This window comes from Phaethon aethereus (assembly GCF_964289735.1).
Source record: "Phaethon aethereus genome assembly, chromosome: 2".
Taxonomy (NCBI): Eukaryota; Metazoa; Chordata; class Aves; order Phaethontiformes; family Phaethontidae; genus Phaethon; species Phaethon aethereus.
The window spans coordinates 52,913,495-52,929,950 of NC_138582.1; the positions used below are offsets into that span (position 1 = coordinate 52,913,495).

At 43.8% G+C, this 16,456-nt stretch overlaps 1 protein-coding gene across 1 annotated transcript in view; it reads left to right on the top strand.

Annotated features, from left to right (window-relative positions):
• The window catches only part of OSBPL1A (oxysterol binding protein like 1A), a gene marked incomplete at both ends in the record, with an annotated part of 75,301 nt that overhangs the window by 19,752 nt on the left and 39,093 nt on the right, over positions 1-16,456 (top strand). Inside the window, 2 exon segments of the mRNA XM_082015430.1 lie at positions 660-741; positions 6,343-6,449. Of these exon segments, the coding sequence (XP_081871556.1) occupies positions 660-741; positions 6,343-6,449 (189 nt within the window).

The following is a 16,456-nucleotide window of genomic DNA, read 5'->3' on the forward strand; positions in this document are numbered from 1 at the left end:
AAACCTGTTACTTTAAGGGGAAGTTGACACTGCAATGCAAAATCTTCATGTGACTGAACACCACGTGGCTTGTACTCTTTTGGTACAAGAACACAAAGTAGCTCATGGCAGAACAGAGATGGGAGGATAACGGATGCTGGCAGTTCCCAGCAGCCTATGGAATCTAATAGATAACTGTCTTCAAGTTCAAATGCAGGCTTGGAATATGATCTTGGGGTGGGTTCCTGCCTGCTGCTGTACTTGCCACACATCAGTTAACCTATGCATTTGCTTATTTTGGCATTAGGTTTGTGAAGAACAAGCAATGGCTCTTCTTGAGTTTTCAGACTTTTTAATAAAAAAAGGGAGGGAAATGCAAAAACAGTATGTGCAACATAGCTTGGGGGTTTGGTTTGCTACAGTAATCTAAACAAAAGCCGGTCAGTAATATAATGTGCATAAGTCTTCTGTTTCCTTGTGTATCTTTGAAGGTATGCCAAGTAATTTTTTCCGGCTTTAATGTATTGGTCTCTGTCACAGGGAATCTGTTAAAATTTAATGCTCTTCAAATTTTGCTTCAAATTAATGCTCTTTAAAAATTTCAGTATAGTTAAGAGAATAAACATACACTTTCCTAAAAACAAGGCACTTCTGAACTAGCTATCCTTGCTATCTTTCAGAAAGCACAAGCATGCCAACAAAGACTCAGTAAAGAGATTTCAGACTTTCTTGCAATGGTTAAATCTTTGGATGCTACAAAAGGTAAAACTTACTCTTCTAAAATGCAGTTTGTTACCAGGCAACTGATATTTTCTTTTAAGCAGCACATGCTTTAATTTTTCACGAGCTTGAAAATATAGGACTGTTCTCATTGAAAAAGATTCAAATAATGTTATAATAATTAAAAAGATTTGGAGAAACAACTAAGTATGTTGATTGAAAGAAATTTTTACTGGCTGTAGATGTAGTGAAACTGTCTTTTAGATACAGAGCTTACTGAGTAGTATCATAGGAATATAACATAGGGGTTCATTTTCAAGGTTTAAAAAAAAAATAAAATCTGTAGTTGTTAGCTTATTGGAGAGCATATGTGTCCCCCTGACAAGTACAAAGAGCCAGCTGTCTTACTTTAGTTTTCCCCTCAAACTTGTAGTGAGTAGAAATACAGTGAAAGTTGAGGCATGATAAACAGGATGTGAAGTGAAATCACAAAACTATACAGGCAGCTGGAGGCATGGTGTGGTGGGATATATGCCACAGACTTCTGCCATGAGTCTTATGCCAGATTTGAACTTCTTGGGCTTCATTTTAAATAATAACTCTTAATTTAACATGTGCATGGATTTTTGCAGCATAATTGCCCAAAAAATAGCACGGGCATGAAGCCGTTACAGTTTAGAACTTGTTTCATATAACACCTTGAAGATGTACAGAAGCTGCTCACATATTAAACACACAGGAGTTCTGTAAGAACATCTAACTGTTGCTCTCTTGAACCTGAATCCTAGTTACGTATTGTGACTACAATTTATGAAGCTCAAATGAGAGAACAAGTTGTTTATCTGTACAAATCCATAGTCTGTAATAGAACAGCAGTTTTGGGAGAAAAAGTTCTTCCTCTTTCATCCCAAAAGGAGTCTAAAATACTGCTTTTGCTCCATATGCTCCTGGGGTAACTTACTGTGTGATGTTAACCTATTTTGCACTAACTGAATTTTTACCAAATTTTTATTTCACAGAGGAAAGTAAGGTTTCATAATACATGTGTGTGTTTTATTGGGAAGGTTTTGTAACTAATAATACAGTGAAACTGAATTCCTCAAATTCTTCAGGGGCTGGTGCCATCGTCAGAATTTTGGGTTTTTTGACCACGGGGCGGTTTACACGGCACCGGGCCTCCTCGCAGCTGATGGAGTGCAACTGACGCCAAGGGGCAAAAGGATTCTTGCTCATGAGCTGGCAGGCCTCATTGAGAGGGCTTTAAACTACATTTGGAGGGGGGAGGGGATAAAACCGGGCTCACTAGAGTTGAACCTAGGGGTAGGTTCAATGTGCCAGAGTTGAAATCGATAGCCCAGCTCAGGTGCATCTACACCAATGCACGCAGCACGGGCACCAAACAGGAGGAGCTGGAAGCCATTGTGCAGCGTGACAGCTATGACGTAGTTGCCGTCACAGAAACATGGTGGGATGCTTCTCATGACTGGAGTGCTGCAATGGATGGCTATAAGCTCTTCCGAAGGGATAGGCAGGGAAGGAGAGGCGGTGGGGTGGCCCTGTATATTAGGGAGTGTTTTGATTGCATAGAAATCGAAGATTGTGAAGACCAAGTAGAGTGCTTGTGGGTAAGGATGAGGGGGAAGGCCAATGTGGCAGATATCCTGCTGGGAGTCTGTTACAGGCCACCCAACCAGGATGAAGAGACGGATGAGACATTCTATAAGCGACTGGCGAAGGTCTCGCATTCGCTGGCCCTTGTTCTTGTGGGGGACTTCAACCTACCGGACATCTGCTGGAAGTATAACACGGCAGAGAGGAAACAGTCTAGGAGGTTCCTGGAGTGTGTGGAGGATAACTTCCTGACACAGCTGGTGAGTGAGCCCACCAGGGGAGGTGCCTTACTGGACCTGCTGTTTACAAACAGAGAAGGACTGGTGAGAGATGTGGTGGTCGGAGGCCGTCTTGGGCTTAGCAACCACGACATGATAGAATTCTCAGTTGTGAGGGAAGTAAGGAGAGGGGTCAGCAAAACTGCTATCATGGACTTCCGGAGGGCAGACTTTGGCCTGTTCAGGTCACTGGTTGAGAGAGTCCCTTGGGAGACAGTCCTGAAGGACAAAGGGGTCCAGGAATGTTGGACAGTCTTCAAGAAGGAAATCTTAAAGGCACAGGAGCAGGCGGTCCCCATGTGCTGTAAGAAGAGCTGGCGGGGAAGGCGACCAGCCTGGCTGAACAGGGAGATTTTGCTGGGACTTAGGGAAAAGAGGAGAGTTTATCACCTCTGGAAGAAGGGGCAAGCAACTCACGAAGAGTACAAGGATCTTGTTAGGTCAAGCAGGGACAAAATTAGAAAGGCAAAAGCCCAGCTAGAGCTCAGTCTGGCCACAGTCTTAAAGGATAATAAAAAATGCTTCTACAAATAGATTAACAACAAAAAGAGAGGCAAGGAGAATCTCCATCCCCTACTGGATATGGCGGGGAACATTGTCTCCAAGGTCAAGGACAAGGCTGAGGTACTTAATGCCTTCTTTGCCTCAGTCTTTAATAGCCAGTCCAGGTATCCACAAGATATTCAGCCCCCTGAGCTGGAAGATGGGGATGGAGAGCACAATGTACTCATAATCCAGGAGGAAGCAGTCAAGGACATGTTAAACCACCTGGACACCCACAAGTCTATGGGGCCTGATGAGATCCACCCAAGAGTACTGAGAGCGCTGGCGGAGGAGCTTGCCAAGCCACTCTCCATCATTTATCAGCAGTCCTGGTTAACAGGGGAGGTCCCAGAAGACTGGAGGCTTGCCAATGTGACGCCCGTCTACAAGAAAGGCCGGAAGGAGGATCCTGGGAACTACAGGCCTGTCAGCCTGACCTCTGTACCAGGGAAGATTATGGAGCGGTTGGTCTTGAGAGTGCTCACAGGGCATCTGCAGGACAACCAAGGGATCAGGCCCAGCCAGCATGGGTTCATAAAAGGCAGGTCCTGCTTGACCAACCTGATCTCCTTCTATGACCAGGTGACCTGCCTAGTGGATGAGGGAAAGGCTGTGGACATTGTCTACCTGGACTTCAGTAAAGCCTTTGACAGCGTCTCCCACAGCATTCTCCTGGACAAACTGGCGGCTCGTGGCTTAGACGGGTTTACTCTTCACTGGGTGAGGAACTGGCTGGATGGCCAAGCCCAGAGAGTTGTGGTGAACGGCGTTAAATCTGGCTGGCGGCCGGTCACAAGCGGTGTTCCCCAGGGCTCGGTTCTGGGGCCGGTCTTGTTCAATATCTTTATTGATGATCTGGATGAGGGAATTGAGTGCTCCCTCAGTAAGTTTGCAGATGACACCAAGTTGGGTGGGAGTGTTGATCTGCTGGAGGGTAGGAGGGCTCTGCAGAGGGATCTGGACAGGCTGGATCGATGGGCAGAGGCCAACTGTATGAGGTTTAATAAGGCCAAGTGCAGGGTCCTGCACTTCGGTCACAGCAACCCCATGCAACGCTACAGGCTTGGGGAGGAGTGGCTGGAGAGCTGCCTGGCAGAAAAGGACCTGGGGGTGCTGGTTGACAGCTGGCTGAACATGAGCTGGCAGTGTGCCCAGGTGGCCAAGAAGGCCAACAGCGTCCTGGCCTGTATCAGGAATAGTGTGGCCAGCAGGAGTAGGGAAGTGATCGTGCCCCTGTACTCGGCACTGGTGAGGCCGCACCTCGAATCCTGTGTTCAGTTTTGGGCCCCTCACTACAAGAAGGATGTTGAGGTGCTGGAGCGTGTCCAGAGAAGGGCAACGAAGCTGGTGAGGGGTCTGGAGCACAAGTCTTAGGAGGAGCGGCTGAGGGAACTGGGGTTGTTTAGTCTGGAGAAGAGGAGGCTGAGGGGAGACCTTATCGCTCTCTACAACTACCTGAAAGGGGGTTGTGGCGACGAGGGTGTTGGTCTCTTCTCCCAAGTAACTAGCGATAGGACAAGAGGAAATGGCCTCAAGTTGCGCCAGGGGAGGTTTAGATTGGATATTAAGAGAAATTTCTTCACCGAGAGGGTGGTCAGGCATTGGAACGGGCTGCCCAGGGAGGTGGTGGAGTCGCCATCTCTGGAAGTGTTCAAAAAATGTGTGGATGTGGCGCTTCAGGACATGGTTTAGGGGACATGGTGGTGCTGGATTAATGGTTGGACTTGATGATCTTGAAGGTCCTTTCCAACCTAGTGATTCTGTGAAAAAGCAGTTTGGAAATAGGTATGAGCTGGATAAATTCCGTTCGGTAGATGTAGAGACAGTTTCTCTGATACCATATTGCTGACCTGAAGAACCAGTGAGGACATTCACTTTTTTTTAAATACACAACTTGAGTAACCAAAACCCATAGTAAAGGAAAAACAGATACTATCTCTTTCATAGAAACTGCTAGTCTTGGCCAACGGCAGTAGTGAGTTCCTACTTTCCTCCCAATGAATGTTTGCAACTTGATGGGTCAGGGAACTGTTTCCAGGTTGATGTGTAACCCTCTGTAGGTCTTGGAGAGCTGCAGCAGTTTTCTGTTCTCACATTGGGTTGATGTGATATCTTTAAGGTATTCGAGTCCTCTGGCTCTAGAAGAATGCTAATTTCTGAGTTAAAAGTCCTTCTGTGTGGAACTTCTCCTAAAAGCTTTTGAGTAATATAAAAATGGTTATATTGGGACCTGATATGTAAAATTCTCTCCCGATCTGTCTCATCATGCTATCCTAAATCTAGGTATCCTTGATTTTTGCATTTTATATATTACAAATAAAGATGTCTCCTGCTCCTGCACTCAGTATGCAGTTTGAAGCACCTGTGTTACTAAATGGTGTCAACTGATCCTGGATACTGTGGCCACTAAATGAACACTTATTTTAATTGCAACAAGTATGCTTCCTGAGAGAATGGCTTGACTTCTGAGGAATTTCTGCACATCACAAAACTTCAGAGATGAACTGAAATAACTTCTACCAGCTGACTGGGTTATCATGGTTTCCTGCTGGTTCTAGACATGTAGCCACTCCTATAAATGGTCATAGAAGTCAGGATGTGAGGTGGCATTGCTCTGCAAGCTGTATTACTTACCCAGAAGATGAGTGCATGAAAATGAGATCTCCTTCCCTTTTTATTGATTAGTCTCCTTGTAACGCCCCATCTATTTTTTCAGCTGCAATGTAAGCTTTTTCTCTTCTATATAATACCATGGCAGAAGTGGGGCGGGGAGAAGCTGCACTTCTCAGTTTAACTTCTGTTAAACCAGTGCAGTATCTTTTGTATTTGAATTCTGTCACCTGGCAACTCTGAGGCTTTTAAATCTAGAAAGTGGTTAAAAGGAGATTTTTGCTAGTCACTTTTCTAGTGTCTTGCTGCCATAGCTTACTACCTCTGCTTTCTAAGCCATGCTGAAAGAGAAACTCTATCCATTCATGTGCCATTTACACCAGTACTAGGGAAAGGATGCAAAAGAAAGAACTAACACTCCTTCAGTGCCACTTTTGCCCTTTACTCACACAGATCTTGCAGTGCACCAGCCTTTTTTCTATTCCTGTAGAATACAAATGTTATTAGTTAAAGGAAATGTATTACTTAAAGAAAAACATAATGAAAAGAATCCTGTAGTTTACAATGTTCCCCTAATGCTACTAATCTTTTGTGCTTTTAGAAGTATCTTCTCCCTTCCTGCAAAAGGTTGATGTGGTCTCTGAAGTATCCCAGGAAACATGTGAAGCCCTGGCTGACTGCCTCAACCTATTCACAAAGCAAGAAGGGGTATGTATTGTGCTGCATGGGCCTATAAAGGGTCAAATGTCTTAATATTTTTTGCTAGTTCCCTGCTTACCTGTTACAAAAACAAATATACAAACCCATAGAACTTCATTGTTGGTAAGCTGTCCTTTTGCATGCTGAATGTGATGAAAACTCATGCTTCTAGAGAAAGCATAGATAAGTTCCCTTACAAAAGGCTATCTTAGTATTTGAGTGTTCAGAAGAGACCCAGATTTTGCTTACAAACTACTGCTTGTAAAGTACAAACTGAATGCTTGAACTCAATAAAGCAGTTGCTTTGATTTGAGGGTTAAAATACTAAGGAAAATTAATCTTTTTTTGTACTGGGTAACAATATTGCTTCTGAATTTATTTTTCAGACCATGTGCTTAGTGGATGTGCGAATGCTATCTATTGAACTTCTGGTTTCCCCGGTGACAAATATCTTGTATGGTGTTACACATAATGCCAATGCTTTGATTTGGGAATATATGTCAAACTCATTAATTGTCAGAATAGGAGATCTGGTATTTTTCTCCCCTCTTGAAGATACCAGAGTACTGTGGAATAAATTTCTCTTCCTGTATTGTGGTAGCACTAATCCCTCAGGCTCTTGTTGCCATCAATAAGCTGTGTTTCAAAATGAGGTTTGTGTTGGTGCTGTTAATCTTCCAGTTACTTCAGTGAGCTGCAAACACTGGCTCCATTGTCTAGGTTTGGTTTAAAATATTTTTTTTCCCCATTCCTTTCTCAGCCTTTTTGTCTCCAGTCACAAGTCTCCTAAACTTAACTTGAGTCAAGCTCTAGTGGAGTGGAGCAAGCATTGCTTCTTTACATTGGGTTTTTTCTTTAAGAACATCTAATATTAAAGTTGCTAGTTCCATTTGTGGATGAGGGGGCAATTGTTACAACAGTGGGTGTATCGTGTTAGTTAGTATTCCATAATTGTGTTGGCATCTTGCTTCAAGCCAGACTAAAATAGCTTTTCAGAGTGGAGTATGGTAAAACATATGGTGAAATTGTAATTTCACCTTACTTGAACTTGAACAGTCTCAGTAGGTGTTAGGCCTTATTTTAATCTAGAAGCACATAGATTTGGGCACAGAGGGGTAAGCTGAGGTGTGAACCTGCACTTCTACCATAGCTAGTGAAGTCAGTTGGTCATGACAGGGAGAAGAAGTGATGCTGGAGAGTTTTGTGTCTTGGTATTTTTAAACTTCAAGCTATTGCAATTCGAGAATATAATGCAAGCTTTTAAAGATGCCATAAGCTCATAAGAGGAATTACAGCAGCAGTCTCTTCCAAAGACTTGAACCTTTCCAAAAAGTCATGTTGCTTGAGCATGACTGCTCTTAAACACACAGCATATAAAAAAAAAAAGGTTTTTTTTGGTGTTTGTCTCTTTTCTGATCCATGATCTCAATAGTGAAGTTAAGGCTTAAGTGTTGTAGATGTTTGGGGATGACTGCCATGAATGCTGTGCTCTGGCAGTAACTGGCTGCTGTTAACTTAGAACTGCAAAACTACCTTCAGGAGGGGTAACTCTGCAACTGTTGTGTAAAAGCTTCTGTCCTGCCTGTCTCCAGGCTTCTCTTCATTGTCGAGGGGACTGTGCCTGCATGCCTGCAGCTTGTCTTATGGGGTAGGACTTCCTCTGAATAGAGAGTTCATTACTAGCTCCCCAACACCTTTCCACCGTTTTGTGCATGTCCTGTAAAATCTGGTTCTCTCTAGAACAAACGTGTACTCAAGCTTGGTACCTTTTTATCTTGCCTCTTTAAGGAGAATTCTTTTCCCCTTGAACTGAAATTGTCAGCATACCAGAAGCCACTGCTTGACTAATGAGGAGAGGCTGCTAACTTAAGTAAGGATAACCAGCGTGAACACACTTTTGGATTTTTAGAGAAGACCTTTTGTTTAGTGTTACCCATCTCTGTGTTGTAAATTGTAGCATAGTCGTGCAACAAGCAAAGGAAACTGCTAATACAGAACTGAAGGAGGAAAAAAGAAGACATAAAGGCTGAAGTGCCTTGCGTTAGAGACAGTGCAGGCGTGTCACCGCCAAGCGCTCCGTCGCTCCGCTGCTTCCCCGCTCCCCTCGCCCCGCGCTCCGGCGGGCTGGTGCGGGCGGGCGCGGCCCGCTGCGCCACGGCCCTGGGCGGAGGAGGCGTGACCGCACCGCACGGCGGGAGTTGCTGTGACGCCATAGAGGGGAGCGGGGGTGGGGGTGTGGAGAAGCTTCCAAAAATAACCCACTGCGGCGGGGCGCCGTGCGGGGCGGCCCCGGCGGGCTCTGGGACCCGCGTACCCGGCGGGGCCGCCCCGCGCCCGCCTGGGGAGCGGCGGCCCGTGAGCGGCCGGCAGGGGCCCTGCCGCGGCGGGGGCGGGAGCGCCCGGCCCGTCAGGCCATTTTTAGCCGGGCTGGGAGCCGGTCTGCCGCCCCGCTATTTCGGGCCGGTTTCCTCCGCCCGCTCTCCATTTGCCGCCCCCTCCTTCTCCTCGGAGAAGGGAGCCGCTGGCCCTGGCGGTGCGCGCAGCAGCGCGCGGGCTGCGCGGGGCGGGCGCCACTCCCCCGCCCCGCCCTGCGCCGCGCGCCCTGCCGCGCCGGGGCGTCCGCCCGAGCCCGCGGCGTGCGGCAAGGTGAAGCGGCGGCGGCCGCTGCAACTGCTGCTGCAAGTGGCTGCTGCTGCTGCACGCCGGGGCGCCTCTCCCAGCCCCGCGGGGCGACGGCTAGGTCTCGGAGCGGCTGCCTTCCCCAGATCGGTTCCGCGGTAGGTAGCGTGCGTGATGGGCTGGGGTTTGGTTTTTTGGCGTGTTTTTTTTGTGGTGTTTTTTTTGTTTGTTTTGAGGGTTTTTTTTCCATCTTGACATTGGGATGAACCTGTCTGTGTCAAGCGGAGAAGGTAGAGGTGAGTACAGAGACTTTTTGCTGAACAATTAAAACACGTAATGGAAAGCCGAAGATAATTTGGTTGCTTTAATCCGAGTGCTTATTGAGGCGTTTGTGTTGGAGCTAGTGCAACTCGCAAACGTTTTCTGCAGTGACTTTGGCACAAGGTTAGTAAGTATTGTTTCAAAGCAGGACTTCCCCTGTACTATTTCTAGCAGATATTAGAACCTGCATTCCAAAAGCAGTTTGATTCTAGTATTTTTATACACTAAGATATTTTTACTTAGTTGTAGGAGAAGTTTAACTGAAGGTTCTTTGCACGTTATCATCTCTGCTAGATTTTCTGGGTGAGTTTAAAATTTATCTCCAATACTTGAGCAGCATGCACTGAAGCTGTATGAAACTGATGGGAAAGGTATTCCTTAAGTAAATCAGCTTTTTTTAGCTTGCTTCTTCATTAGCCAGTGCTAGATAAAGTGTGCTGATGAGCACCTTTAATCTCCTAAGTTTCACTTTTACCATCAAAGGTTATATTTAACAGTAAATTAAGAGCTCATATTGCATGAGTTTAGAACAAATAGCAGTTGCAAGCTGACTTCATTTGTATTCTGTTTGTGGCTTTGATCTTCTTCCTTTGTTTGTAGATATTGTCATTCTTTCTAGTGCGGTGAGTTTTGGGGGTTTTGTGTGTTTTGTTTTGTGTTGTTTTTTTAAGAATATTTGTTTACAAGCTGATGAAGACCCTTAGCCGATGAGATAAGGGATTCAGAAAAGGTTTCTTCATTTCTTGGTTTAATGAGTTGTATATTCAGCTAGGTAGAATTTGTCATAACAAATTAAGCTTGTCATTTAAACAGAAACTTTAAGGTCAAAATACTGTGAGTCATAGTCCTTCGATTTAGTTATCTTTACCATGGCGTAACATGCTATCTCTTGTATGTATAACTAATGTACTGTAAATAAAATGTGCATGCAGTTCAACTAGCAAATATTAATCTCTAGAAGTTCAGTGTACTGCCTTAATTTATTTCGTATTTATTGGAAACATAACTGAATGTCCAAAGGTTAGATGTGTCTATGTTCTTATGAATGCATGCATGCTCTTTGGGATACAAATAGCTGTCTTTTAATACATGTCTGGTCTGCGGTCTGGGAGAGGTGTATGAGCATGGCTGTTACCACTTAGACCTACTACCTTGCTGGGTTCTGAATGAAGAAGGTGCCTGGAAGTTGTGTCCAGGTGACTCTGTAATGAGACTTTTTATTATCCATTTCCTTGTGGGGGTGAAGGTGAGGGGGCGGTGATGAAACTCCTGAAGTCATGGGAGAACTATCGATATGGGCACCCGAGCAAATCTGTGTAGAAAAGTTCTGGAGTCCCATCAGCAGTCCTTTTCTGCCACCTGGCAATATAGTCAGCAACACTAACTCTAAAGGTCTTAGGAGCCTTTGGTGTGGGGGAAGGAGAAATGAAGGGGGGCTGAGGGACTCCACTGAAATCAGGGAAGCTAAGAAAGAGACTAACTTTGATTTCTGAGTTAGGTATGGGGAAGGGATTGTGTCTTGGCTGTCTGCTGTACTAGACCTTGAACCGTGGAGTCCTTAGCCCCTCAAGTCATGAAACTAGTGCTTGTGTTTCTATGCCCTTTTCTCCTTGTACTTTTTTTTTTTTTTGCTTCCTTTCAGTCACTAGAGCACAACAGAGCAATTCTGTTGTCCGTTTTGTTCTGTGGCTCTTGCTGGAGGTAGTGGAAATCAAGGTAAGACCTCGGTGTGTCAAGGCAGTGCCCCAAACAGCTGAAATGCTGTTCAGCTTGTAAACTTGGGGAAAAGAGAGTAGTTTTCAGACAGTTAATGATTGTGCTGGGCACAGCAAGAGGTGTCTGGTGTTGAGAGACTCGAGGTGTGTCTGCATCAAGAAAACCTTTATTGGCTGTATGAATCTAACTGACTTGACCCTATTTCTTCCCCTCCCCTCTAAATAAGTAGAAATGCACTGGGAATACCTAGTGCAGCTTGAATCTTGTTCAAAAGTAACAAGTTTATTGGAAGGTTCTCTAGGATCAAACAGGTGCCCAGGTAAAGACTGGTATTTTTCCCTTACGCGGAAAAGCATGAGATACACATCATTCCACAACACCTTATAAGTATGGCATATAAGAGAACAAAGCTACCAACAGGAAAGTCATTTGGCAGGTTGCTTCTCCTGCTAGAAGGTCAGCAGTTTCAGTCACGCCTTGATGATTCCTGTTGTACTAATTTTTGGGTGCTGTATATGCATATGTCTTTCATCTGTGCTAAAGCTCTGAAGGGAGATTCAAATCAGAGGAACTTGATAGTGAAATGTTTGCGGATGGCATAGTGTTAGTCCTCTGGAAGCATTTTCTTTCTGCTGCTGTACTGTAGGCGTTGCAGATAGAAAGCTAACTACAGGTTTGTGAAGACAATATCCTTATCAGTACTATGTAAAGGAAGCAGTTTAGTGAGTCCAAAGTATCTAGGAGATAGGGGAGTTAAAGAACAGAGTTTCAGAGACTTTCCTAGAGCAGCCAAGACTGAATAGGTCACCCGAGTAAGCAGAGAAGTTAAGCAGCAGCCCAGACAGGAGCTTGTTAAAATAACAAATACTGGGACTCTATTCAAGGAAAAGATAAGTAAATATTACTGCTTTTCTCTTCTAAAAGGATATTATCTGTGTTGACAGAATGCTTAAATTTTGAAGCGGTTGATAAGATCCTTGGTTGAGTGCTGTGTATGAAAGGCTTCTGGGTGGGAGACAGTCCTGGCTGACAGAAGGATGCCTGGATGTTACTATAGGGCAAAAGATGAATGATACTGGTCTTTGCCAACAGATTATATTCAAACATATCACCAGCTACCAGGAAAAAGGTTAACTTTTGAAGTGCACACTCTTGGCGGGGGCGGGGAGAAGGGGAGGAGCAGCTGGGACCCTGCTGTACTGCAAAGTGACATACTAATTTCTAATGACAGGGAAACTGTTGCTGACTCGTAGCACTGCGAGCCTATGTGAAAGCTGGTCACACAACTTGTCTGAAGGCATTCTCCACTCGGTCCTTTATTGCCCAACTCAAAGTACATTGCTAACCTGTTTTTGCACTTTCCAGAGTGGATTAATCCTTTTTTCAAAGCTTGGCTTGTAGATATTTTTTTTTTCTTGGCAGTTGTTGTTAAGCAGCCTTGTATAAACTAACTTGTAATCCATTCATGGGCCTCTGGGGGAACACAGTGTAAAAACATACTGGTTGGAAACGAGACCCCTTCTTGCTGTGCTTCTGCAGCTCCCACTCTGAGGTTTACGTCAGAGGTCCAGTCTACAACTTGGTTGGGGTTTTTATTTTTTAATGCAAAAACATGGAGAAAAGTGGCTTAGCTGAGACTGCAGGGGATAAAGATCAAGCAGCAATCATGTTTAATGGAATAGTATTTGATATAGTAAGCTTCTCAAATAGGAATTAGCAATTCAGTTTTGTAAGAATGTTTGAAAAATGGTGCTCTTGTCTCTGTGTAAGCTGATAGAGAGGAACAAAAAAGAAACACATAACATGGAAATCTTCTGTGTTCTCACTACTTACTGCTATGAGGATATTGTTTTCTTCTTCATGCTTGAGAAACAAACTAGAGTGAGAAGGATGCACACTTTTATTATAGTGTCGTGACTTAATAATGCCATGTAAAGCAGATCAGCTTGTTTTCAGTGTTCTGGCTTAATGTGTATCTGATATGTTTTAGAAGAACAGATGAACAGCGGAGTTCTGAAACTTGTTAGCTCTCAGCCAGCCAGTGTATTGTCAGCTAAGGACTGGTAACATTTCAGGAAAAAACCAAATCAGTAAAAAACGGGATTTAAGGCTGAACCTCTGTACATAGCACCATACTTGTTAACTTTGTATTTGCTGGTATTTTGTGTGCATGTGTGTGAAATACTTGACTGCAGCGATGGTCTGGTTTTGTCCCTCAGCTGTGTAAAACATCAGAATGCTGAACTGGGTGACTGCAGTCACACACGCTTACTAATTCTCTGGAGATGTCTGTCTTTCTTGGAACTTAGGGTTTTTAGAATGCCTGTTTTCCTTGTCAAGCTGATTAAAAAATGAGTTTTTTAAAAGAATGTAAAAAATTATTTCTCGACAGTTGAAAAACAAATTTCATGTAGCTTGTCCAGTACTGGATATTATCACATGCTTTTGAGGGGGACATGATACTTACAACTTTTACCCATATATTTTGTGTGGGGTTGTTTTAAAGGTGTTATCTCTGAGTAGCATAAGTAACTTAAGGCTTCATGTCCCTTAACTGTTGTCAGATAGTCTTAAATTTGTCATGTGCTGGGATTTTTGGTATGTTTTATTTGGCCTCCTTAAATGTCAGTGATTTCAGATCTCTTGCCTTATGACCTGCTGTCTGTGTACAGTTGTGCAGCCTTCCCTTGAATAAAGGACGTTGACTGAGTCTAAACTTCCTTTTCTGATGGTCTTTGCTGTGTTTTTAGTTGGTGTATTTTAGTCACTTCTTGTTCCATGAGATATAGCGATCTTGTAGCCATGAAGGACAAAATGGACGATCTCCCATTTAGACAGTACTAGTGTGTGTGGGAGGGTGTGTTGTCTTTTTTTTTTAACTTGGCCACAATCATCGCTTTTCAACCAAAAGTGCTTTTTTGACTTTTTATTCAATGTCTCCTCAGAGCTGATACCATTTTTATAATAGAGGTAAGCCATTATGGAATTTGGCCTCTTGTCTGATTTTTAATCTCATGAACCGGATGCATACCTGTTGGCCTCTCACTCTCCCCCAGACAGCCAGTGACTTTAAAACCTCTTTTTAGTTTTAATATTACTATTCAGGGGTGTGTTATCTCTGCTTGTTGTGCTGTCCAGTGAAGAAATGCGTTAGTATAATGCTGACTGCTGAGTCACTGAGGTTATCACTAGAATTGGTAAATGGGCTATATTTAGTGTTTATGTACTGAAAATAAATCACTGGTATTATAGTTCTTGAAGGTACATGCCAGGCCTGGTCATCAAGGAATGTTAGTAACCTCTTTCTCCAGAGTGGTTGTTCTTAACATCGCCCCCTTTTAAATGCATCAGTAATATAATTTAAAAATAAATGTGTCCGTTTTTATGTACAAATTGGAAATGCAGGCCTATATTGTATAAGGATAGTTTATAAGCACGCTCAAAGCACATGATGCTCCATTTATAATAGAGCTGAGCTGAATGTTGCTGCAAAGGAGTGGTGAGATAGAGGGCCTCTTAAGAATAGAGCATATCCGTTTGTTGTGAATATCCTGAAGAGCCTGCTATAAGAGGATGACGTCCAGCTTTGATGTAAGCACAGCGCTCTTCTGCATATCTCATCCTTGTAGAATGCATTTGGGAGTGACACCTGTGATGTGCTTACTTTCCTTGCATAGTTTTATATTGTCACTTGTAAGGTAAATGTGGACTCAGTCAGTGGTTTTGAATAGGAATGTTTTCCCTCCTCTCATACTTGTCACTGCTACATTATTAATGTTAAAACTTGAACATCAATGCAGTAACTCTTGGATCCATAGGTACACGAGGGGACTTTGAGAGTGGCTTTAAAGCATGCCTTGAAGGAGTGTACACTGTAACATAAGGGCACTCCTTAGCTTAGAACTAGAACAGTTTAGTCACAGAAGCAGACTATAACCTTTTTCATCTGCTTCAGAGTTTTGTGCTGCCAAAGCTACACTGTTTCCGCAACATAACACTTGTTCGGATATGTTGTTTGGCTCTTGAATAGAAACACAGCTTCCTATTGATATTGAAAGTTAATAGTGTTGCTATTGCAGGTCCCTTTTTTGAGTCAAAGACTATGGTGGGAGAAGGGGTAGGGGGAACAAAAACTACTCTTACCTTGTCTGGAGACATTAGCCTCTAGGCCTTATGCAGGCCTACTATAGCAGAAAAGCATCTGCAGGAGTTTGGAGGGTTTGAACTGATTGACTGTGCCCCATTAGTTCATGTCTTACACGGGGATTTTATCATTGTGGTGGGGAATAATCTGAAATTGTCAAGATAATGCTGTAGCTCCTGTAAGTAATGTGGTAATCCATATATGTCAGCAGTTTATATCTTTCTGGAAATGCCAAGATGACTATTAATTGTGGAAGCGTTCTGTGCTATGCATGCAAATTGGGTTGGCTATTGTTCCAGTGACACACCTTGCTGCAAGGTCAGACAAGTCAAATTGAGGTGAAAATGAGCTGTCTCAGCTTTTAAGACAGCTTGAAACTGTAGACAGTTGCATCTGTGCCTATGGATAGTAGAAATCTAGTTTTGTCTGACCTGTATCTCTTCCAGCTCTGAAGTCACATTTCAGGCTAAGGGCTAAACTTGAATCTCAGAATAACAAAATGGTTGAGGTTGGAAGGGACCTCTGAAGGTACTCTGGTCTAACACCCTTGCTTAGACAGGGCCACCTAGAGCTGATTGCCCAGGAATGTGTCCAGATGGCCAAGTCCCTCTGACCATCGATAAACACTTTTTTTACTGTAAAAGTAACTGAGAACTGGCACAGGTTGCCCAGAGAGGCTATGGAATCTCCATCCTTGGAGGTAATCTCCTGCATTTCAGCTTGTGCCCATTGCCTCTTGTCCTGTCAATGGGCACCACTCAAGAGTCTTCCTTATACCCTCCCTTCAGGTATTTATATAGATTGAGATCTGCCCTGAGCCTTTTCTTCTATAGCCTGAACAATCCTCAGAGATCCACACAGTACTTAAGAGGCAGTCCACTACAGTAGTTTTAGGCAGTTTCAGGGAACCATGAGTCACAAATCAGCTGATAACGTATGGTCAGTGGTTTTTTACTACAGTCTTTGCTCCCACATACACTTTATTAAATCTAAAAAGCAATGTATTGCTCTAGGCTGTCAGATCCTGCTTCAGTTTGGGTGGGGAGATGTCTTGATGTTCCTTTAGACTTAGACTTTAATCAAATGTACCTTCTAGTCTTATTCTAGCAGCCAGTGATTTATCACAGAGTCATGGAATAGTTTGAGTTGGAAGGGACCTTTAAAGGTTGTCTAGTCCCTGCTCATTGCAGGGGGATTGGACATCTTCTCCAACTAG